The 22,750-nt window shown below is 49.5% G+C and overlaps 1 protein-coding gene across 4 annotated transcripts in view; it reads right to left on the reverse strand.

The window, feature by feature from the left end:
- Positions 1-254: 254 nt before the first annotated feature.
- The window catches only part of LOC133347925 (netrin-1-like), a 98,482-nt gene continuing 75,986 nt past the window's right edge, over positions 255-22,750 (reverse strand). For all 4 annotated transcript variants that reach the window (XM_061560677.1, XM_061560678.1, XM_061560680.1 and 1 more), the window contains 2 exons: positions 8,035-8,109; positions 255-4,756 (listed from right to left, as the gene is read on the reverse strand). In XM_061560677.1, the coding sequence (XP_061416661.1) occupies positions 4,335-4,756; positions 8,035-8,109 (497 nt within the window). In that variant the 3' untranslated portion in view covers positions 255-4,334. The remainder of the gene's footprint in view (positions 4,757-8,034; positions 8,110-22,750) is intronic.

A 22,750-nucleotide genomic window follows, 5' to 3' on the forward strand; every position in this document is an offset into this window, starting at 1 on the left:
CGTTTCGAGTGTGAAGTGTTACTGCATTGATTAAATGTTTTATATTACCGCTGTGTAGCAGTTTATCACCGTTGATAGCTTAGTTACTCTAACTCACAAGGCAGCAGTGACTAAAGATTAACATCTTATCCGATGAATACGATCGAACATCGATGCTGTATAATATTTAATTATTTTTCACCACGCTTGTTTCGCCAGGCAGTCTGCCTCTTTTTAGGAGGGACCCTGCGAAGTTTTCGCAGTCGGGGGCGATGTTGCTGTGTAATCCAAATGGATTAATTTGCAGGTAATTTGTCAGCATTGGGATGTTGGGCCATTATCAGTTACATTGCGTTTTTGTATTCGCTATGGGAGGAAACCCCATGCAGGAAAGGGGGAGAAATATCGAAACCCCACACAGAAAGGTGCTTGAGTCGGGACTCGACCACAGGCGCCTGTTTGTGTGAGGCTCCACCCTGCCACGCAGACCTGTGACAATGCAGCGCATCGCAGCGCAGTCTTTAGTCAATCCTTGCCGTCGAGTGCTTAATGAACGCTCTGCTTTTCACACACTACGAAATGTCCTATATGGCATCATCAGTGGTAGTTTATATGCATTAAGTGGAAAATGACAGTGGTAGTCAGTACTATTACAATTATAGTCACCAAGCTATTTAAAGATATCTTAAACTAGCGATATAAAATGCGTAACTTATCACACAAAAAAATCCTCAATATCTTATGTTACCCTAAAATTATATAGAACGCTTAATAATCCTATCGGATAATTTTGTAAGACTCTGTATTATTGTAAATGTTGCTATGTAATCGGCTCTTGCGGAGGTACATATCACAAATGCTATGCTTTCGTCCCTTCACAAGGACTACAAATCACCATGGCTTTACTTTAAGCGTGTTCACACCTCTGGCGAGTTTCTTAAATGCAGACCCATTTTCAGCAAGGGCCCGATTAATTCAAATTAGTGTGAGTCTACTATATTCAAAATATAGGAAAGGATTTATTTATATTCTATCGAGAAATTAAAAGGTGTATCTGTTTATTTGCTAAATTAAGTGACATCCTCATTCGTATAAATACCTGAAAATATTTGTTACGAAACAATGAATCACACAATAGGGCCCACTTCCATATCTGTCTCTCCACGTAACGAGTTCAAGTATTTTTTACACTTCCCATCAGCCACACACCCTCCGGGAAGCTATTTTTCAGCAACATTTTGTTCAATACGAGGAAAACGCCTTGCACCAATTACCACCACCACAAAAAGTTCTCCACTCTTGATAATTGTTTTTTACCCTTCTATCTGGCAACAAAACTGACACCTTTTTACAAGGAGTCATGTTTGCATAGACCGCAATACCTGCAGTCATAATACAAACAAAAGACATAACTCTGATAATGAGCACTGTCCTTGAAGTTGATTGTTCCACACCCGAGACAGCTTTTCTTAGAGCCTAGTCTATGCGGAGGAACAGATATGGGAAGGAGACATACCGTCTGATGATATATTTTGTCACTTTTATTCTCCACAATGAGGCGAGTAATGATGTGGCATGTATGAAAATATACGCGTACAATTCGGAATCGTGTTTTGTTATTTGATCAAAAAAGTTGTCCGAAGATGCCATTGGGTCGACCCTGGAGTCCAGAGCTCCCGCACACCGCGCCGAGTGACGACACCTCCAGAGACACGTTCGCGCTCTGCGCACTCACAAATAGTTCTACCGTTGTGTCCAGTACGAAAACAATATCTACACTTTCCACGCTAGTGTTTAATGGATAACGTCACCTGGCAAGCAAACGCCAGCGACAGCAACGCGGAGGACGGCAACAGGCCTCCAAGTGACGTGGGCCACACGCAATGAACGCCACACGCGCGCGCACACGCGTCTCCTGCACGACCGCCTTTCTTGCACTGGCTCGAGCTCGGCGTTTCTTGTAAAGAAAACGATGATCAAAGGGCAGATTCAAAAGTGTCGCACATTAACCAGATGAGCGCTCTACGCCGTCAGTCATTGCCAGAGAATTGGCACTCAGCGTGGTAGATTTTGGGGCTCGCATAATGTTTACAAAACGCTCTGAAGGCAAACTTAAGAAATGGATAGTTAAGGGTTACGTTTGCCTGCAAGCCATGGACAATCCGGAAGCGACACCGGAAGTTTGAGTGCAACCCCAGCGACCGATCTAGAACCGTGGAGTGCACGGTAAAGCCACTGCCCGCTTTGGTCACTCGCCGGCAGCATTTCGGACATTCCCCATGAGGCTACACGTGAAGCCGTCCGCTGGCTCACCTCGGCGTGATCGCACAAACGCCGCCAATCAACTGCCCGCCTCCATGCGCAAGAAGAGGACCGCAGACATCATCAAAACGACGTCGTCGCATTGGCCGCTGAACTGCAAGTCGCGATGCCCTATGTGAAGAATTTTTTTCGTTAAATTCTCGTTCGAAACGAATTTCTACTCGAGGTTTGGTGATGTACACCGCGAGCGAAGGCAGGGGCCGACGAGACCCCGGCTCTCCGTGCCACTGCTGCAGCGCCGCGCCATCCAGCGAGCGCTGTGAGCGGCGCGGCTGCTCCAGCACTCGAGGGGAGACGGAAAAGACGACGAGAGTGGCGGCAGTGGCGGTGGCGCGATGGGAGAACGGAGTGCAGCCGCGCCCCCACGCCCACCCCGCGCATGGCCCACCACCACCACCACCCTGCAGGGTGCGCGGTGGTGTCTCGGTGCGCCTACTCCTCCCTGGCCGCCTCGGTTGCAGACTTAGTTGGGGAGCTTTGTTTGTCGGTTAAAAGGAAAACAGCAAATGCCACGCACACCGTAAGCTTTCAATGCAGCCATTCTGGCCCACCGTCAAAAGGCAATTTGTGAGATAAATTCGGTAAATGTTTTATTTCGCGTTACTTTGCGTTGATTGATATACTTTATGATTAGGTGATTTTTGTCTTGCTAGCTTCAGATAGCGACAGGACGACGCGCGTGAGTTCGTAAATTCTCAGGACGGCCAGCTTTATGCATTTGCCACTACTTTGCCTTACAATAAATTCAAAACGAGCAAACAAACGTAGACATCTAAATTACAGTGCGTTGCGTCTCTGTGCGTGTGTGTGCGCGCATAGCTTTATACATGTGAGCACGTTCCAAATGACACTGACGTATTTTAAAGACACCGTTCTTTAAAATGCACGCGTTGGCTGAATGCACACTCGGTGCACGTGAAATAGGGCAATGTGTCTGTCCATTGCCACCTCAATCGAAAGAGATTCACCAATTAAATCAATTCATCGTCGTCACCATCAGCCACGCTCAATCCACTGCTGGTCTGAAAGCCTCTCCAATCTGTCTTCATCTCTCACGGATCCGAATCACATCCTCAGTGCGAAGGCAAATTCTAACAGGAACGGAAACAACCTGGGAGCGATCATGCAAGAGTGATGATAAATGACCGCCCTGGAGTAATTTGCTCATGACAGTTGTGAATGTTACGACTTCGCAGTGAAAGTCCTTCCATTCCATAGACATTTACTGAAAGCGAATAGCGCAGGTGGTACATTGTGATCGTTATAATGGGATCATAAACGATAACTAGCTCTTATTTCGGATTGCCCAGAACCCATAATTTGAATATGAACTGCATTCAGTTGCTTTAGTCGTTATTCTGTGGTGATATTTTCGTAAATCTGCCAACATGGTGTAAACGGACATGTGTAGCGATGCGTTGTGACCGGTGATCGTGTGTCAACATCCGTAATGCAAGTTGCTCAGCTCTTCCCCGTCAAGGTGAAGCTGTTCACTCGAGACGCATAACATCGCAGTCATTGTTGTTATACTTCACAACACATTAAGTATGCAATAAAAAAAATCGTATGCTTGCTATATATGTATATACAGGCGCATACATATATACGGGGTACGAAGGTGGGAATTATAGTTTGCTAACTCGTGCACAAGGACACACGCGCGGACACGCTCCGCCGATTATGAATCTGACGCTGTCGGAACGCCGTGAAAGTGACGGGCCCGCGGCTGCAGCTTCGCTCCGTCGCGTTGTTTCTCGCGCTTCTGCGGAAGTCCCCTGGCCGAGTCAAAGCCTCGACCTCGCTCCGTTTGTCCAGCTCGGCGAAACAAAGAGAAGCGACGCGCACGCAATCCACGCGGGCCTCCCGCACGCCACGGTCGGACTACCGGCAGCGATCCATCACGCGACCGACGCTCGCTCTCTCTCTCGCGACCGCAGAGGAGCACCGGGCGGAACGGGATGGGGCGGTGCGGCTCGGCCGAGAGTCGACGGGTTGGGGGGCGTTGGTGGAGAGACGCGGTAGGGGGGGGGGCCTCATAGCTTCCCGCAGCGGCCTTTCTTCTCCCTCTGCTGGAACTTCCGCACGCGGCGCGCCCACGTGTCGCGCCACTGCACCACCATGCTCGAGCGGTCGGCCAGGAGCCCTCCGGTGGCGGCGATCGCGGCCGGAGGTGGGCCCCCGCCACCGCCGCCGCCACCCCACTCGGAAGCCCCAGCTGCCCCTGCCCCCTGGTGGGCCTCGCCGCCCAGCACCAGGTACTTGCGGCCGACCTGCAGGCGCGGGCAGCGGCACGCGACGTCGCGGCTCGGCACCCAGAGCGCGAGGTCGCCGCGGCGCGCACGGCCCTCGCCGCCGGCGCCACCGCCGCTGCGGCGCCGGAACACGGCCACCACGTTCACGCTGAACTTGGTCCACTCGCCTACCGCCTCCTTCTTCAGCACGTGTACCTGGATGGCTGCGCACGCACGAACGCACGCGTGTGTGTGAGATTCGTCGTGCGGCTTGTAGGTGTCCGTAAGAGGGGGTGTTGAGTAAGAGAGAGAATTACGTTTGAGCTATTGGCGGGCTGCACGATCAGTTTCAAAGCAGGGCAGGCGGTGGCCACCCCCATGCGGCTCACCTGCCAAGCGTCCTCAACCCGGCCACACACCTCCTGCACCAGTGGATGATGAGTAGCAGCCCACGGTGCGGTGACCAATCTCAAACCTGTATGTCATCTCTAAGTAAGTAATATGCAGGACGTTTTCAGAATTGGGTTGGTTGGCCAACCCGTTACCTTCCACGTGTGCTTATACTGCTTCTGTTACAATTGGTAACTGGCATTTTGTAAATGTGACCGCCATTTTTGTTCCAATGCAAGTGTTTGTGCCATAAAGGTGAAGCTTAGAAACATTCCGATTTCCCCCATGGCTCTTTGGGCCAATGTAATTTGCAACAGTACCACGAGAAATGTTCCTCCGGGCTCTGGAGATCACCTGGAGAAGATTCCAGGCACGTGTTGACAATGATGGCGAACAAGTTGAGACTCTGACTTGTTGAAGCTATTCATATACATTTGTTATCAAGTTACAGTGTAGTATCCGTTCATTTTCCATTACAAACGATATTCCCATATAAGTGTAAAAAAAATTAGGCACCCTGTATATGTAAAACTAAAAGTTGCGGACATAAATGTGTTGTTTTGACATTGTAAATGCATAAACAGCAAAAGAGAAGGAGCACATATCCAAAAGCTCCCGAGACGGATGCCTCAGCATCAGCGTCCTTGCCAAGAAGTCCCACGGGCGTGGCTTCACTTTTGCTGGGCGCATTCCGGTCGTATGAAATCAGAAGAACAAAATCCATTTCATAGCCACGTGGTTACGGGCAGAGAGCAGAATGAGTTTACCACACGTGCCGCCTGAGGTTCGCACAAACAGCCCCGCCGCTGTGAGCGTGCGCCACCGCGATCGGGCATGTTTATTGGTGACCGCCATGGCGAAGCGGTGTCCACTGGGAGGTGCAGCGGCGGCGGCGGCGGCGGCGGCACGGAGACGGCGCTGCTGCCCGCGGGGGCAAGTTGAGTGGGCAATTTTTTTATTGATTGAATGACAAATGAGTGGTCTGCTTTCTATATAACTTCAAAAACACCACCAGTGAGACGACATCATCCGTCTAATTAACTCGTTATGTGTTATTGTGAAGCATTATGGGTAACCGCGTGGATACGCTGAGCTGGATATTAAAAAAAAGTTTTTTGAGTCCGACAGCCAATTGGCTGCTCCAAACCAACATTGTCCAACAACGTTTATTTATTTTCTTGGGTCTTTCGGTAAAGTTACGTAGATAAGTTCAAAAAATAATAATAATAACCTACGACGTTTCGATCGCAACACAATCAATCGTCATCAGGAGAAAAAATTAGCAGGAAAGCTGCTGAGGCAGGATGTTTTAAAGGTTTGAAATGTGTGTAGCCCAAGGGTCATTAGCGAGGTGGGCGGGGCTAGTGATGATAAGGTGATACATGTGCATGTCAATGCACGGTCGGAGAGCTACCTCCACGACGACGAAGCTGCGGAGGTGGCCACATTGTATCTGCAGCTTCGTCGTCGTGGAGGTAGCTCTCCGATCGTGCATTGACATGCACATTTATCACCTTAACATCACTAGCCCCGCCCACTTCGCTAATGACCCTTGGGCTACACACATTTAAAACTTTAAAAATGATCCTGTCTCAGCAGCTTTCCCGCTATTGTTTCTCCTGATGACGATTGCTTGTGTTGCCATCGAAACTTCGTAGTTTTTTGTTATTTTTGTTATTTTCTTTGAACCTATCTACGTGACTTTACCGAAACACCCAAGAATATGAATTCCTGCAGTCACAAAAGCTTTAAACCAAGATTTAACATTTATTTAAGCAAGCTAACTCCGGACCAGTTTAAACCGAATGGGTCTCCACAGCAGAATCGGGCTTGTGAAACTCATGCTTCTGCGTTACGAAATGTTCTGGCAAGAGCACTCCGTCTATAATATTGGGCCTTGTTCAATGGAAACGGCGATTGGGAAGACTGCATATCAACCCATATGCACGCACACCAAATATTTCCACCAGGAGCAGGTCCACGCATGGGCACAGAGGAGGGAGCTCACATGGATATCCCTCAACAGGCTTCCACTCGAGTACGCACGTGCACTCTCTAACACGCACACCGCTGTCACGCCCTTGCACACACGTGCGCACGAGTAAACACGCGTGCTCACTCGTAGCATGAAGCGAATGCAGGCGCAGCACACGCACACACACAGATGCACGCACACACACACATATGCATACACATGCATGCACACGAACAAGCACACGCATGCACACGAACGCGCACACGAACGCACACACGCACATGCACACGAACGCACACACACACAGATGCACGCACACACGAACGCACACACCCGCATGCACAGAAACGCACACACACGCACGCACACACTTACACACACACATACACACGCGCACGTGCGCACGGCGGCAGGAGCAGCAGCTCATAAGGAAACGAGCTGAAGAGACAGCGTTAAACAAATGAACCAAATAAATTAAACATTTGTCATAGAAGCCCCAGGGGCCACTAAGTCCAATAGTGCTGCCAGAGCTGGCACTACGAGAGTGAAAACAAGCGTTTAAAATCTCAGATGACGTTTTGGAGAAGAGGAAATTAAATTTCTCAGCCAGACTAGCACCCAATGTACAATAACCGTCTCATTTGCCACTGCCATGGTGAATATAAACAAGAATCAAAGTGTTTAATCTCTGCCTCAGGCCTGCCCCTCCGGAGCTCATGACTGATCTTGGCAGGCTACGGCCTCTTTGAAGATGTCTGAGTGGAGTGGTGGTGCAACACTTAGCGCTGCGCATTGAATTCCGGTGGCCCGAGTTTGTTTCCCGACCACGGCTAACATCACTGGCGAGTGATGTCTGAAGCAGCACAGGGCCCCGTAGGTTACACAAAGTGCTCTTGCCAATAACATCTGGCTTACTTTGACGAACTGCGGGACTGAACCTGGCCCCTTGATCGTCCACCTGGGTGCGTTGCTGAAGGGCCCAGTGGTGCAGGAGCGTGCTTGGCATAGGCCCTGCTGCAAGCAGTGAAACGGGGCCCAATGTACACTTCACCCCCCCCCCCCCCCGTGTCGTCGCTCTGCTGGTGCACGTCTCGCGAGCTACACTGCCGCTGCAATAGCCTCCTGCCGAGTCCTCACCGTAGTCTTTCTTGCAGTACTTCTTGATGTTCAGCTTCTGCTTGCTCTTTGGAACTTTGCAGTAGGCCTCGCAATCTGCGCACGCGCAGCCAGCGAAGAGAGAGGAACACCAGAGGACACGAGCGTGAGCGTTGATGCGCGAGACGCGTTCTCCGGGGAACACAGAGAGCGAGTGGTTCACCCCCGGAGCGCAAATCAACTTTGTTCACTCGTACCTCTGTGTCACGATCTTCGTCAAAATGTGAGAACAAAAACGGTGTGTCTATATTTTCATAATTTGCATCAATGTCCAAGCGTTTATTGATTAATTTTAACGATGTAGTCAAATACATCCATAAGGTTTCTTTATTATGCCTAAAGCTTTTTATTGTTAGATTTAAATAAACAAGATGTTGGAGGATGTTTAGAAGTGCGGCTACATTCTTTGGGTAATTATTCCAGGTTCCGTGAGTTATAAATGAGAGCCGCAATGGTCACGTGACTGTTTACGCTGGGTTGCACAAAGTAATTTGCCGCGAATTGGTTACATTTATCACGGCGTGCCCGACGTAAGGGTTAATGATAAATGATATGCAATACAACAGACAAATGTAACTTTGAAATCGAGTGCCAAAATACGTAAACTGAAGCCATATGCGTCATTCCTGTACCAAGAATGTTTCATTTTAAACAACAAGATACAAAATAAAGAAGCAGACAATTCGTCTCCTTCCCGTATAAAAGTAAAAGTATTTTGTTCCACATCCCATCAGTCACGCGGCCTTCTGGGAGTGCTCATTTTAACAGCAGCATAAGCGCAACGCAAGCAACCTCTAGACTCGCTTTAACCTGAAATGTCTCATCAGCAGTCAGGCTTTGTTTGAACCAATGCTTGCGAACTGCCAGATTCTAGGAGCCAAAGACCTTCTCTGTAAAATATGACTCCTAATTTCAACACGAAACTATATAATACGCAACACAAAATAAGTAAAAATGTAAGTAACAAAATACGTTATATTTTCCAAAGGACACAAATGATTATTTCAGGTTGAAAAAACGACAACTCGGAAAATATATATAGCAATGTTTTCAAGGTATTTCTGTTTATGTCATTCAATACTTGACCATTTGTTTTAAATCACATTTGTCAATACATTTTAAAGGCTGCTTTCAGATCGAGCACCACTCCCCAAACATCCATTCACTCCTACGGCTCCTACTTTTCCTCTTTTGATTTTCTAGCAAAAGGTTTTTTTTTCAACTCAAAACCCCATTCATCCAAGAGAACAGACTCGGCGTGCTACATTTGAGCGGGCACATTTTATTTTTGTATTCATTATTATGTGGCTGGTATTTTTTGTTAGAGTTTTCGTTAAAGGCCGGTGTGCAGCCCGGCGGTTATTTACATACTTCGGTGACATCACCCACATGGGAAAGAGCCGCGGCGGAGGCCGCGAGCGCGTCAGAGTGGCTGACCCCTCCAGGGCAGCTGCCCCCCACCCACCCACCCCCCTGTGTTTGTGCTCTGCCGTGCCCCGCTCAGTGTCATGGGAACGCTCCCAAAGCATTCAAAGGGGTCCCGTACGCACACACAACAAAGACAAAGATCCCCCGTATAGCCTGAACAGACCGTTGGGGGGAAAGTGCTGCTAGCGAGCGCGGTGGCTCAAGAGGCTGGTGCGGCCAGCGTCACGCCCGTCCGCCTTTGTCTTCCCGGTATCGATGTTTACACAAACAGCCGCACGCACTATTTTTTTTATACTGGGTTGACCCAGCCGAGGCCCAGAAGCGGTTTTCGTCACGGATTCTTGGCCGTGAGAGCGAATTGAACTCGAGTCTCCTGTTCGTAGCTCCGTGCGCGAACCGCGACACCACCGACCCCCCACGTAGGCTCAGCTTGCCAGCGGCTTGGTGTTCTATCGCTCTGCGTGCCCAGGTGCCGTCACCCAAGTTCTATTCCCGGCCACGGTCAACGTGCAGTGGCGAATATCTAAACCGCTCGTAGAACATCCCCTAGGTCGACCGAGCCTTTAAAACGGTGCCAGAGGCTGTGTGCATAGGTATCGACGCTGGGGACACAAAGGCGGCCTGGCGTGTTCTCTAGCAGCATTCGCCTCAACGATCTACATGGCCATCAGAGAGACGTTTGACTCTGCGTACGCTGTACACTCACTCTCACCGCCTGCCACAAGAGTCTGCGATGGAGGGGGGTCTTCATATTTGCACGTAATATACGCACATGTACTCTTTGTACAAAATGCAGTCAAGAAGTTTCAGCGCAATTTTTTATCTGTATACAACTATTTCATTATTTTAATTATCACAAAATATAATGGCTCCTAGCAACAGGAATTGTTTTCACTAGTTGTACACAACTATTATTTTCAGCTGAAAATACGCCTACTCTAGAAGAATAATGGTAGGAGTGGCAGCAAGAAATAGAACGCGTCTGAATGGACATCCACTGGGCAGATGAAGTGATTAAATCATTGAATGCGCAGGCGCTGGATGGATTGCCGTTTTGCAACATCGTAAGAGGTGGTGGTGGCTTGGGGTGGCCTTCGTTCAGTCGCGGATTGATCATGGCCGATGATGACCGATTATGTGATGATGAAGTTACGCCATAGCTTAACTGCGTGGAACGCTGATTAATTATCCAATGTATAGGTAAACATTAACAGAACGTCTCATTGTTTTTCGCAAATAAAACCGCTGCTAAAGCTGCGACTCCCAGACAATGGGCGAACGACAACTGTAAAACCCTTTGCCCGGTGTTTCCCAAGCAGTGGCTTACGGCTAAGCCCCGGGATTTGAGGACGCATCAAGGGGGAAAATTCGTTACTAATTAGGCGTGTAACGAGATTAAGAGAAGCCCCCCCCGCCCCCCCCCCCCGTTTCATTGTAGCTGATCTCCGCTGGCACGAGTGGTGACAGTGGCGCAGCTCTCGGATGAGACCTGGTTGCCCCCCTTCGCCCTACCCACCGCCACCACCGCCCCCTCCACACCCAGCCATCCCCTGCTGACATGCCGGCAACTTAAACCAACCCCCGGGGACAATCCCCCACCACCCCCCCACCCCACCCACCCCACCGAACGTTCACGGGTTAATTGGACAAATTAACCTTTACAAATTGGCTGTGCGCACGACCTGGGGGGGCCTATTTTCGGAGCGGCTTACTGTGGCGGGACGCGCAGAAAGGGAGCGCGCGACGGGGCGCGCAAGGGGGAGGAGGGGGGGGGGCGGTGTCGTGAATTTGCAGATGAATGACAGAGGAAGCAGCCGGACAAAGGAACCGCGAGCCCGTGGCAGGCCGGGGGTTCTCGTCCGTGGCAATTCCCTGCTTTACTCGTGACCCGGCTCACTCAGCCGCGTCTCGCGGCGTGCAGGCCCAGCTCTGGGTGCAAACGCCGTCTGGCACCCATGCGGTTTTCGGTTGATTATTTTTTTCCATTTAGCGAAAGTGATCGTCGCTTGCACAGCTATTTGCTCGCGTAAGTGGGACGCGTTTCTGTGAGTCCATGAAAAGGGGAAATTACGTTTGGAAATTCAGATTTATTTAAAATAAAATTGTTCCGTGAAGATGGTGTCTGCTATAATGTAGAACATGCATTTGTATTTAATTGAGTAAAATAATTGGATGCTTTTGGAAAAGTAAATGCAATCGTGAAAATCAGAACACAAATGTGCCTGAAGATGAAGGTATACACGTGGTGCTTATTGACTGGTTTAACTATTAGATCAGAAATATGGGCACTGGTTAAAATATATTAAACGCTGAAAAGTGTGGAGCGACACATACTTTGAATTCTATAATCTGAAACTAACAAGGGGGTGCGTTGTGTAACAATGGTTTATTGAATGTGATGTAACACTTTATAGAACATCTACACGAGCGATGGCCTACCTAGCAACAAACAGCACACGCCTCGACAACATTGCTGTGGCAAGGCTGCAAGCGGATGTCTCATCTCAAACGTGCATCTGGGTAAAATAATGTTAAATAAAAAACGGTCAAAATTAAAGCTATGCGCCTGCAGGGGTCAAATAGCGATTGTGAGCCCATCTCTCAAAGTGGATTTCCAAATGCCACGTTCTGCAAGAAGCCATCAACACGTGCTCACTCTTGAGAAAAAAATGTAACATCTCCGTAAGTCGGCGACTTAGCAGAGAGTGGCGTGGGCCGCGTCACGTGACGGGGGAAGGAATCTCGCGACACCGAGGCTCGGTGTGCGCGCGCCGTGAAACGCAAGCCCCGCGCGCGCCGGGGAAAAAAACGCGCGTGAGAGAGAATCTCTGTGGGCTCGTGACAGGTGCTGATAACCCAGTGTCACCTGTTAGAGAGCTACGGCCAAACAAAACGAGAGAGCGAGGGAGGAGAGGAGGAGGAGGAGGGCAGCCTGCAGCTGTCAAGAACGACGGGGAGACACATTTGGCCGGGTGATGGAGGTTTTGCGGAAATCTGACGTAAAGGGCGCTGAAATGATTGCCAAGCCCATTCCTGTAGGTGACGACACGTATACAGATTAGGAACAACAGGAGAAATAAATATGACGTGAGATAATTTTTTCACCTCTCCGTCAAATTTTGTTAATGAAATAAAAATAAATTATACGTTTAGAAAAAGGTTAAACCTGCAGCTATGGCATCTAGAATAGGATTTTAATGAAACAAAAAATATATCAACTTTTCTAATAGCTGCACCTTGTTCAACTTGCATCATATAAATAGGAGTGGTTTTTACGTATGCCTCATGGCAATACCGATTAACTTTTCTAGAACTTACTCATGATATAAGCTGCAATGTGGTGACATGTAGCACAGTGGCTAACTTACTGCGCTACGAAGCTGCCAACCCGAGTTTGATTCTTGGCTACAGATAACACCAGTGGTGAGCCATGTCTCTCTCTCTCTCTTGCTCGCTCCACCAGCTCACACTGGGTTTTGAGTTCTTCTGGAACGCAGTTATTTTTGCCCTGATTTCTCTTTTCGTCATTGTAGTACTTGTTTCTCTGCTTTTGCTTTCATAAGTTTCGTGACCCAGCCCACTCTTGAAAATTTGACTTTTAAGGGTATCTTGAGTTCTCACCCAGTTTAACAAAATTAGCTTAAAACTTGAAACTGACCAGCGTGGTGAAGTATGGTCAAACAACCTCTATGACTGATACAGCATGACAAGGCCTGCATCTCGAGGTAAAATTACACAGGTCTTTAAATAATTGTTGTTATGCTGACCAGTGGAACTTAGGTTTGAGACAGATTCTGGATTCTGGGCTTCACATCCCACTAAATGCATGTGCCTTCAGAGAATAAACATGCACACGCCGTGCATGCACAGTAGCCTTCCCCTCATCTGATAATTGCTTGACAACAAACGCATCTTAATCCACAAGGGTTGGAGCTACTGTGCTTGTTTTAATTCAAGAGATAATTAAGGATGTGTGAATAATAAGTAACGGCCAGTCACGTGCAACACTTTGCACGCCATGTGCAAGCCTTGAAGAAGTATGTTGGACCGTCTGTGCAACACATGGACAACGATGGCTCTGACCACAACAGTGGTGATAAGTGAGATGTCACCATCATCGCCGCGTGCCATGATCTATCCACTGCAGGATGAAGGTCTCCCCAAGACACTTCTCGCTATCTCATGATGTAACAATCCAACCAGCACCCACTGCACATGAGTTGCTCTCTCAGCTCCATCTCCTCAGTGCTCGTCCTCTGCTGCTGCTCAGTCATTATTCTTGACCATCGGTCATCGCCCCTTCTAGCCGTGACGTGTCCTGCCCAAGCCCACCGCACTTGTGCGAGCCACATTAGTTGTACGATGGTGCATTGCTTTGAGCCTGGTGATTGATTATGTATGCAGTGCACAACCACAGAGAGGGCGATCGGTGGTGTTGACTGGGGTGGTGTTGATATTGCGAGGTCTTCTATCAGCATTGGGATTGGCAATGGCTGCTACAGACTTGAAGTACAGTAACAGTAAATACAATTATCAATGAGGATGGTCTCCCCTCTTGGAAAGCCTCGAAGTCATGAGACGCGATTGTACGAGTGTCTGGCTTGCGTGGAGGAGACACTCGGAGTCACCAGGGAACGCAGAACGCCCCGCACACGCAGATTCAAGAGTCCGTTTATCATGTGCCGCCTACAGCCCGCGCCACAGTACGGACTGAGCGAGTCCCACTAACGCACTGCAGTCGTAGCGGTACCTCTATCTGTTCTATTCCCGTGGCATTCGTCGATTGTGTTTCCTTACCGCCCAAGAGTTTCCTCCGATGGCGACTGTGATGATCGCGATGGAACGGCGCGCTAGGCGTGCTGCGTCATCTCTCTGGTGGCGTCATTAGGCCCTACTGTGGTCCTCTCGAAGATCAATGGAACACAACAATCATGCAGAATGATCTCGAGCACCATTGTGGAGAATATGAGCAACACCATGAATAAACAGACAATACACCTCGTCATATCTGTCTCTCCACGTGAACATACAAAATATTGCTCACATTCCATCATCCACAAGGCCTTCTGTAAATGAATAATTTCAGCAGCATTGGTTCAACACAAAGGAAACTCTGGACCATGTTTCAGCATTCGACATCTCATCAGCAGAGTCAAACTTGCCTGAACCAACAATCCCTCGTGAACTGCCTGAACATTCAAATAGAATCCCCCGTGAGCCCGTTGGCATGGCGACGCGAGGTGCCCTCCGACACGCCTGCGTTCACGCGGGGAGGATAAACTCAGAGTCTGCGTGGCTCCCGCGTGACTCTCACGGCCCCGCACCACAGATCGGGCTGTCCCCCCCCCCCCGCCATGCTCGTCATAAGTAACCGCTGGCGCGCGCGCGCACACCTGGAATGTGACAAACCCATCGGCGCTGCCACCAGTCTCACTCGCCGCTCTGACCGTCGCCCCCCTTGCCAACCCCCCCCCCCCCCCCCCCCCCAGCTTCCCCCGAGCCAGTTCAGAAGTGCCGCGGGTGCCGTGAGCCCGCTCCGCTGGTTTATAAATAACCGTGTTGATTGTTTTTCGCGCAACTTAACATTTGCCCTTCTGCGAGCAGGTGCAGCGACCGGCCATCCATCAGCCGGCCCTGGGGAGATTGCGCGATGGGCGCCCTCTTAGCAAACATTGTATGCGTTGTTATTATTATTAGTATCATGATTAAACGTCCTGAATACGGGCCGATTGATCTGGGGTAGTTACCCCCCAAAAAAAATCACGGGCGGCCCGGTGTTTTTGTTTTGAAGCCGGCGAGAGCTAAAAACATTCAGCGCAGCAGGTGGTTCATTAGGGCGAGCTGCGTAATCATCGCAGCGTGCCGGCGACAGCGCAACCCAGCGACGCCATGACCGCGGTTAAGCAAGCGGTTTGCGGGGGGTGTAAAGGTTTCTTCGGCAGTCGTCGGGCAAAGCCAGAGGATGCCTTCTGGAACCAATAGAAACAGCCGGGAGGTAATTGTGTAAGAGTTATGTCTTGGCCTTTTGCAGGCGAGAGTCCAGTTACACGGCCTGTGGAGCGAGGTAACAAATCACTGCCTCCCCCCTTGAGCAGGTGGCGAGTCGGCTGCTCTACTTGAAACCCTCTGCGCTCATTAGCCGGCCCCACCAACCCTAAGTGTTTAAGTATGTGGGTGGGCACAGGGCTATGTTTGCCTCCCTGCCAGAAAGGAAGAAAAAAACATCCCATTTGCTTGCCTTGTTAGGTTGTTTCATGAAACTTTTAGGCGTACATATTTGTCTCTTAAGCTAGCAGCAGCAGAAGCAGCAGAGATGGCGCTCTCAAACATCGCCGAAACACTGCAACGCTTTTCTGGAATTACGGGAAATAAGGCGAGACTTTAAACGTAAACATTTCCATTTCATCTAAATTGCACTGGGGTGGAAACAGAGACCGGGCAAAATCAACTCTGCGCGGTTTTGTTTTTTCTTCTTTAAGGAGGGAAGAATGAAGGGGAAGAAAGTGCCAGAAGCGAGAGTTTTTTTTTACTTTCAGGGTCCAATGAACCATCCAAGCCCCTCGGGGCTCAGCGATTCTAAATCCTTTTTTTCCCTGAGGCAGTTGATTCTCCTTTTAATCCTAAAACCCCGGGAAGTGAAAGTGCCATCGTATTATCAGCGCCTCATTCTCCTCTTTGTCGCCCTGATTGACGCGACAGCCTCTCGCTCGCCAGCTCCCCTCCGAGGGCGCCCATTTTCAAAGGCAGAGCCGGTTGGGTCTCTGATTTCCTGCCTAATCTTTCCGTCCCCAGCTGGAGACAATTTGCGTCTGGTGATAAGAACAAATTGCTGGATTGCTTGCTGCAGCCTGGATCCATTGCTTTATCGGGCGCTGGCACGTGAGCAGCGGAATGATTTCCTGCTCGGTAACACGATTCGCGCTATGAAGTGGCTGCGAAGGGAAATGACTCTGACCGATTTAAAACTCTGGCGAATAGGGCGTTTTATGTAACTCTTCTTCTGTCTCCGTCTCTCCCGTCCACGGGGAAATGGGACGAGGGGCACACAGGCCACCCCACGCGTTCGACCGCGCGCAGCTATCGGGGCCGCTGATTCGAGGGGCCGCTGATTCGAGAGGCCGGCTGAGAGAGGTGGGAGCGCGGTGCGGGTGAGGAGACACAAAGCTGCACAAGTACGGGACAGCGAATACAAATGTCCACGCCTCGGCTTGCCACCTGTCTGGGTATTTGGCCGCATCTGTGTTCGAGTGGCGGGGATTGCTTCGTCATGAGATCTTGTGCCGGAGTCGCATATAGCTTTGATAGACCTCGTGCTGACTTGGAAATATGCCTGCGTTTGTTCTGCAGTGGAAACGGCGTGGCAACACTCGGCCCAATTCACACCGTGTAAGTCTTCATGACATCCGAATGAGACTCATCCCGGCCTGCCGAGTTCTCATCTGGTTAAAAAAACGTCAGACTAACGCTTATTCCATAAATATCCCGATGTTCACGCTACGCCTGTGCTGCATTGTAGCAATTCGGGCAGATTCTTGAAGTACACACACGGAGGAAGACAGAGGGGCGGGTTCGACGGAACACATCTGTGAAGGCGCCCACCTCGTCGTTATTCAGGGGCGTCAGCATGGCCCAGCGGGAGCGCGTTCGCCGGCTGCTACGGAGGTTTACGCTTCAACCCGGCAGGCCGCCCCGATTAATACTGGGCGTGTAGTCACCATGACATACGGTGCCCCCATCTACTTTGCAGTGGATGGTTAAGGTCCCGTGATACAATTCCAAAAATTTGGGAGACCAAAAAAAACCACAGCAATCACCGACCACCACTCTGAAAACATGGCAGGACCCCTCCTGCAAAAGATTATCGAGACTCAGTGAGGTCTCCCTGGTTGAACAAGTGAAGTAATACGAATAACACCTTCATGATAACAATGACGCCCCTCCCGAGTGAGCGGCGAGCACAGCGCGACGAGTGTCGCGGCCGTAATCAACTACCGACGCACACCGCACGCTGCTCCTGCTGCATTCAAACTTCTTTTATACCCCACAAATGCTCACTCCCACCCCCCGGCCATGCCCCCCCCCCTCCCTCCCAGTGCTCCCCGCCCGCCCGTCCCGTTGAACGGGTGGCCTGTCTAGACGCCCGTCTGCGCTTCCGTTCCGGTGCTCACAATGGGGACGCTTACCCATGCTACTGGCCCGAGCCAGCGCTCAGCTCACAATTACAACCGGAGTGGTCGTCAACGCAGAGATGTATGCTGCTTGCGAATGTTATGGGCGGCGCAGTCGATCAAAAGGAGGGGTGAAGCGACACTCAATTTCCATTGGTCATCGTCCCTGCTAACCACGACACGTCCTGCGCAACTCCAATTTATTCTCGCAACAGCCAACGTGACGCCTCTGACTTGCGTATGTTCTCCAACCCGCGTGTTCTGCTTCCCGTCTCTCGGTGTAATCATCCCCCAGGTGTGGACTGCTCCACACGTCTAACAGCCCTCTCAGCTTACACCACAGTCACTGGCAGTGAACGCGTTTCTGATCCACACGCAAGGCACATGCACTGGCTCAAACAGCATTGAATAAAATTCAGCAGTGGCGCTGTGGTTTGGGCACTTTGCTACGGACTCGGTCCTGAGTTGTATTCTTGGCTGTGGCTAACAACGTTGGAGCTTGATATCTGAAGAGGTCCTGGTGATTCCCTTCACCAACCTGAATTGGACAGCGTGGTGAAGTCAAACAACCTCCATGACCGAAAGCCACAATGATCTCTCCATCCAGGAGTGGACAAGGGGCTCAAGACTATGTGTTATTTTAATGGAATTGGTCAAGTGCTGATTAAAAAAACATGTCATGAAAAGGATACTTTTTCCGTGATCGTTACATAATGATATGAACACAATTCTTTATGCGCTGTGGATGGCGGCAGAGTGGTAGAGTACACAGCTTGTCATCTATAGCTTGTGAGGTCCAATCATAATCACGCATAAACTACGGGGTTAATAACACAAGCATCACGATGTTGACAAGTCAACAGTAGTTATCCTATAGATGGACTAACCCTTTGTCATAGGAATTTGCAATTTCCCGCACTGGCTCAGCGCTGTAAACAGAAGACGGCCATCACCCGAGCTCAATGCCATGGGGACATCACTTTGACTTTTCATTTTGAATTCTAGATCGCCGAGTGCATTATCGCCAAAGGAGAGGTTTCGTCAAAAATTTCCAGGCGGCAGCTGAAACACGTGCTGCACTATCAGGCGCGTGAGGGGAGCACCTGCACGCGCGGCAGTGGCCGCACGTGGCGTTGACCGCTGCACTCGCGGCATCATTCACGGTTGAGCCACGGCTGGATGAAGGCCTCCTCAAGCAGGGGCCATCTCTCGCCATCTCTGGCTGCTGCGTCAGAGCCGATCTCATCTCTCCGTACCACGCTGATGCCAACATTCTGGGCACTGTGAACTAGGGCTGAAAGATTAATCGATTTCAAATCGAAATCGCAATTTGAAAAATGCGATTCGCTAATCGCAAAGGCTGAGATTTTTTGCGATTTGAAAAGTCCTATTACTTTGTTATTGGAATTGTTTTATTTTTATTATGAATCTATTTATTTAACTTAACAATTGTTCTATTCTTTGGGTCTTTCGGTGAATTCCTGCAGTCACGAAATTTGTCAATTGTTCTATGTTTGATTTAAAAAAAAATAATAAACACATATTTGGAAGCAATTCATATTTTTAAAGGTATCATCCTTGCATTATAATTTATAGATCAGTTCATTCTAGACTTGAAGCTTTCGTGACTGCAAGGAATCATATTCTTAGGTGTTTTCGGTAAAGTCACGTAGGTAAAACATCAAAATTAATAAAAATAATAAAATAAAAATAAAGATCACGACGTTTCGGAGGCAACACAAGTCTCCGTCATCAGGTGGGACAGTCACAGCCAGATCAGCTGCATCAAATGAGGCAATTACATCTTGAATCATTGCCTCACTTGATGCAGCTGATCTGGCTGTGACTGTCCCACCTGATGACGGAGACTTGTGTTGCCTCCGAAACGTCGTGATCTTTATTTTTATTTTATTATTTTTATTAATTTTGATGTTTTACCTACGTGACTTTACCGAAAACACCTAAGAATAAGATCAGTTCATATTTTTATGGTATCATGTGGTAATGCTCCATCGCATGTTTTAAATCTATCACACAGTGAATATTGAACTGAAGCTTGACTTTAAACAAATTTTATTGCAAATCAAATCGCAATATGTCAGAAAAATCGCAATTAGATATTTTCCCCAAATAGTTCAGCCCTACTGTGAACTGAGCTGTCGGTGTTAGGGTCTCCCTTGGCAGATAATTAACGTCTGTCAACGGCCTCTCATCTGGTTAAACAGCTGGATAGAATGTAATTTGTACTCGTAAATGATCAATGTTTACAAGTGACATGATGAATGGGAAGGCAACTCGCCTCCATCCCACATCCATCCCTCCAAATCAAATATATTATTTGTTAAACATCTCATCAGCCACACGGGCCTTCATAAGTACATCAGTATTGGTTCAGCACAAATAATCTGAGCACAGAATTTAATTTTTTACACAGTTGCTGAGCACAGGGCCCAAAAGTTATGAACGCAAATCAGCTAGCAACCAATCAAGGTTGTCGTGACAAAATAAAGAATCAAGCCACGTCTTCTTCCCATATCCATCTCTCCACATTAAAAAAGAGTATTTCTTACACAACCCATTACCGGTCCAGAGTTGTAACCGAGTCTAACACATCTCGTGAATTGAGCAAAGTTGTTACTGTACGCGCTTGGGGAAGAGAGACGACGGGAGGAGGGAATTCTAAAGTGGAGCGGTGCGAGGGAAGAAGCAGAACGATAAGTGCGGTGAGCTGCAGTGCGGTGAGTGGGTGAGTGCGTGGGTGAGTGCGTGGGTGAGTGCGTGAGTGGCTGTGTTGTTACGAGCTGCAGTGCGGTGAGTGCGTGGGTGAGTGCGTGGGTGAGTGCGTGAGTGGCTGTGTTGTTACGAGCTGCAGTGCGGTGAGTGGGTGAGTGGGTGTGTGCGTGGGTGAGCGCGTGAGTGGCTGTGTTGTTGCGAGCTACAGTGCGGTGAGTGGCTGAGTAGGTGAGTGCGTGGGTGAGTGCCTGGGTATGTGCGTGGGTGAGTGCGTGAGTGGCTGTCTTGTTGCGAGCTGCAGTGCGGTGAGTGGGTGAGTGCGTGGGTGAGTGCGTGGGTGTGTGCGTAGGTGAGTGCGTGAGTGGCTGTGTTGTTACGAGCTGCAGTGCGGTGAGTGGGTGAGCGCGTGGGTGAGTGCGTGGGTGTGTGCGTGAGTGAGTGCGTGGGTGTGTGCGTGAGTGGCTGTGTTATTGCGAGCTGCAGTGCGGTGAGTGGGTGTGTGCGTGGGTGAGTGCGTGGGTGAGTGCGTGGGTGTGTGCGTGGGTGAGTGCGTGAGTGGCTGTGTTGTTACGAGCTGCAGTGCAGTGAGTGGGAATGTGCGTGGGTGAGTGGCTGTGTTGTTACGAGCTGCAGTGCGGTGGTTGGACACAGCGTGAATGAGACGACACAGTCCCTGTCTGGTAGTCCGAATCCTCAGCATCGGTGCAAGAATCAACGAGTGAAGTTCACGGGAACAGTAACCATGGAAGTAGCAATAGAAGAGTGATAAGGAGACGACTGACTGCAGTGAATTAGTGATCGATGGACAATGAATCAATCTGACTGTGCCTACACTCTATTATCTAAGCCTGCCCATGCCTCTGAAATCAAAGATCAGGAACTCTTAATTAGCAGTCCTCGTCTACAGAACAATTACACGCCGGCCACACCGTTCACGATTTCAAGGCATCGCGGAACACTTGATCGGGCCGTGCCCGCGCGGCAGGAAACACCGCCACCTGTTTGGTGTTAACGTCGTTAACAAGAAAGGAGGGAAATCTCCTTAGTTGGCGTAATATTTGAAACGGCGTTAATGAGCCGGCGGGAGGCCACGCGCTGCCGCACCTCGCGCCCCTGGTGGGCAGCGCGGCAGCCTCGCGGTCAGCCAGCGGTTCAAGCGAGATTAGCCGCGCCAGGATGTGGCCAGTGCAATCTCTGCCCTTTGCTGCCACGGGTCAAATTTGCCCACACATGCACTCCACTCCGCGGCAGATTTATTACCATCAGCCGTCTAAGGTTCTATCTGATGACAACCTCCATATTTGTGCCACGATAATAACAATAGTACACAATAATAGTTTACAACAATATTACACAACAGCATACATATACAATAACAACAATGTGCAGCCAACTTGCCAATCCAATGCATACTTCACCACAATGGTCAACTCGGGCCGGCGGTTCATGGCACAGTGCACACGGCACCACCACCAGTCAATTTGTGTTCGTGTAGTTAGAGCTCGTGTATGTGTTTCACCTCCTATCACACGTGGATTGGTTGCATGCACACTGGCAAATAAACTGGAGCATACGCTGAAAAGTGTGTAAAGAATTGGGATTACGCTGGGAGACAGAAAGAGGGACGTGGATTGGAGAACAATCGCAAGTTCGAGACATTGCTGGCTGTGCAGGAATGAACGTGGACTTGGGAAAGACGCGTCAGGGCGAGAAGGATCATGGTCAAGGATCATGACGGAGTAGCAGCCAAAGGAGGGAACACACCCACGGATATGGAGATCAGCTCGTGTTGCAGGAGCTATATGGAGTGTGGCATCGCAGAACCATGAGAGATGGCGATCGCTTGGCAAGGCATTAATCCAGCAGTGGATGGACGATGATGGGTGCTAAGCAGAACATTTTCCCTTTGAGTCAGACCTCCTCGTGAGAGTAATTGACAAGTCACGCCTCCTTTGAGCCAGGCACGGCTCAGAAACAAAGTTGGTGGAGAAATTTTGTTAATTCCGATTGACCGAGCCTGCCTCTGGCGCAGGGCCAGCAATCACAGCTGCCGTCCGAAAAAAATCACTTCTCTGGAGCTATTTGCCATCGTTCACATTATGCCCACAGGTGTGAGACCAACTATGAGTGGACACCGATTCCCATTGCATTTGTGCGGTTGCCAGTGGCTTTGCAAATATCGCGAACATTTTTCCATGAGCATAGCTCAGCGGACAAATGTTTTCTTTGTAAGCAATTTGGATTTTTTTAAATTTAAAGTCCACTGAAACTCAAGGCCCCCCTTGGACGAAATGTATTGTAGGAAATACATTTATTGGCATATCTTTGCGGCAATGAGCAGGCAAGGTAAAACACGCGGTTAGTGTCGG

The sequence above is a fragment of the Lethenteron reissneri genome, chromosome 26 (genome assembly GCF_015708825.2).
Source record: "Lethenteron reissneri isolate LAM-NWPU_2019-01 chromosome 26, ASM1570882v1, whole genome shotgun sequence".
NCBI classification, from domain to species: domain Eukaryota; kingdom Metazoa; phylum Chordata; class Hyperoartia; order Petromyzontiformes; family Petromyzontidae; genus Lethenteron; species Lethenteron reissneri.